We start from the raw sequence: 2,214 nt of genomic DNA, 5'->3' as shown, positions 1-2,214 counted from the left end.
TGAGGAAAAACATTAACAAACAGAGTAAAATTGCATTTGTAAAAACATTTTTATTATCCTGTTGCAAAATTAAATGTTATTGTCTGGGGTATCTGAAGACCCCAAAGATCACAAGTGACAACATAAACGAGGGTTAAACTGATATGTTGTTTGTTTACAAACATTCACAAATGCAGAGATGTTATTGTTTATTTTTTACAAATCTATAAAACCTGAACTGATTCAATTTAATAAATACATACAAAATAGAACTGATTTACTGTAAATTATTCTAAGAGTAACAGTAAATAGTAACAGTATCTATTTCAAACACACAGCCATGTAAACATAAAAAAAAGAAGTGATCCCCCTTCTCCCTAATGATTTTTGCAACCTCTGCATCTTTGTAGATTCTTTGGATGACCATGTCATCCTCTGCAAACACCACAAAGTCACACCACTCCATTCCACTTCTTAGAAGCTGGCCTTGGATCTGCCAGTAATAGCTGTGCTGCCGTTTTAATTGCATTGTGTTGGCATGCAACTTCAAGTACTTGCAATCAACATAGCTCTTGCAATTTGGACATTTAATCTCAACCAAACCATAGGGAGGGTTTTCGGTTGGGTCAAATACAACCCCGTCAGGAGAAGACCCTAACCAGGGGGCATCAGGGTGGATGATAAACCCACAAGGCCAATAGTTTGTGTTCTTGACCCTGCAGTACTCCTCAATGGCAACAGGTTCAAGTACCAGGCCCCTCTTCATGGCAGCAGTTTGAACAGTGCCCTTCCAAATCCTCTGAGCGAGGTGCTGTGCTGTACTCTCACCTCGAACATGGCACAACTCTCTAAAGTGTGAGGACGTTATTTGTGGTCGACGAACCTGATGCCACTCTGCAGACAAGCTCTGGTCCCGTGTGGAAACCTCCACCTGTCTGGCCATTTCAATACTTGTCTGGAGGGAGACCAGATGAAGTTGTTGTTGTTCACTGCAAACAAATTGACAGGTTGTAGGCTCCAACCTGTAATCAGCCAACGGCAGAAGTGGAGGTGGAGGTGCATCTGAGTGCAACTGGATGGTCCTGGTGGGTGCTACTGGGTGCTGAGAAGCGATGGCACTTCCCTCCTGCACTTCCCCTAGTGCTGACTGGACTAACGGAACATCAGAACTAATGGCCATGGTGGTGATGAGTGGTGCCAAGGTCGCAGGGAAATCACTATACACCTCAGCCACTTTGAGCATGTCCACATCTGGCAGTTCTCCCCTCAGTGCTTTGTAAAGTGTGCTCCTGTGTACATGGTAACATGCTGTGTTTCAGATGTGTTTATTTTCATATTTAAATCATGTTTTATCTAAATTATAGAAATAAGACAAAACATTATTACCTTACACCATTTCCAACCGTCTTTTGCTTGGGTTTGGCTGCCAACACGACCATGTCTCTGACCCGGCCTGGCTTCACACCCTGTTGATAGTAATGGTCTTTAATGAAAGCAAGCTTTGCACACATACCAATTCAGCTGACTGACTACACTATGAAACAGTGTGGTAAATAATGCTCTCAGATTTACCATAGACCTTGGCTTGTGCCAGCGTTGCTCTGTTTCAGTGCAACTAAGGACAGGGGGTACAGCACTGATCTGAAGCTGCGAGTAGTGTTCTGTCTGATAGAGCAGTGCAACATTGTGATTGCACAGTGCCTTACCAGCCACACATGAACACACAGCCTCATACAGTTGCACCGGGAATGAGTGCTCAAGTGTAATCTTTAAAAAAAAAAAGATCAACATTTCAGATTGTGAGGATTGTATAATCCTATGTACACCGTTAACGGTAGTCCTTGGCAGGTCCTGCAAGCATCGTGTGTAAAATGCCATCTACCTCGTTGACTAACTAAAGTTAACATTAGCGTTCTCGCTCTGACAAGCAGCTGCTCGCTGTCAGACTCGCTCTGACAGGAGTAACCGGAAGTCGTGCGGCCTACCGTTACAACCCGGAAATATCGAACGTTCTGTTTATGCAACAAGCCTATTGCTCGAAGAGGACAGTATTGGCTGTCAATCCTCCAAAGAGAACTTGAGGTAAAATATTGTTTTCTTACGAACCTTTCCTCCATGTCATAACTCCACCTAGTAGCACCATCGTCTCTCTTTCGTTTCGCCATTTTTGAAAGTTGTGTACGGAAAAGCTTCTGTGCTCCTATTGGTCAACCTCATAATGTGACGGAACCCGTC

General features: G+C 43.5%; 1 protein-coding gene across 1 annotated transcript; it reads right to left on the bottom strand.

Moving 5' to 3' along the window:
* Window positions 1-271: 271 nt before the first annotated feature.
* LOC143721294 (uncharacterized) lies at window positions 272-1,743 on the bottom strand. The gene is made up of 3 exons (XM_077211583.1): window positions 1,552-1,743; window positions 1,366-1,445; window positions 272-1,268 (listed from the first exon to the last, which is right to left on the bottom strand). Exons 1-3 carry the CDS (start codon window positions 1,552-1,554, stop codon window positions 272-274), a joined length of 1,080 nt encoding a protein of 359 aa, XP_077067698.1. The 5' UTR covers window positions 1,555-1,743.
* Window positions 1,744-2,214: the final 471 nt, after the last annotated feature.

This window comes from Siphateles boraxobius, unplaced genomic scaffold (assembly GCF_051911475.1).
Source record: "Siphateles boraxobius isolate OS27281-9 unplaced genomic scaffold, OSU_SipBor_1 65, whole genome shotgun sequence".
Taxonomy (NCBI): Eukaryota; Metazoa; Chordata; class Actinopteri; order Cypriniformes; family Leuciscidae; genus Siphateles; species Siphateles boraxobius.
Note: the sequence above shows the minus strand (reverse complement) of the source record. Positions and strands in the feature narration are given on the sequence as shown.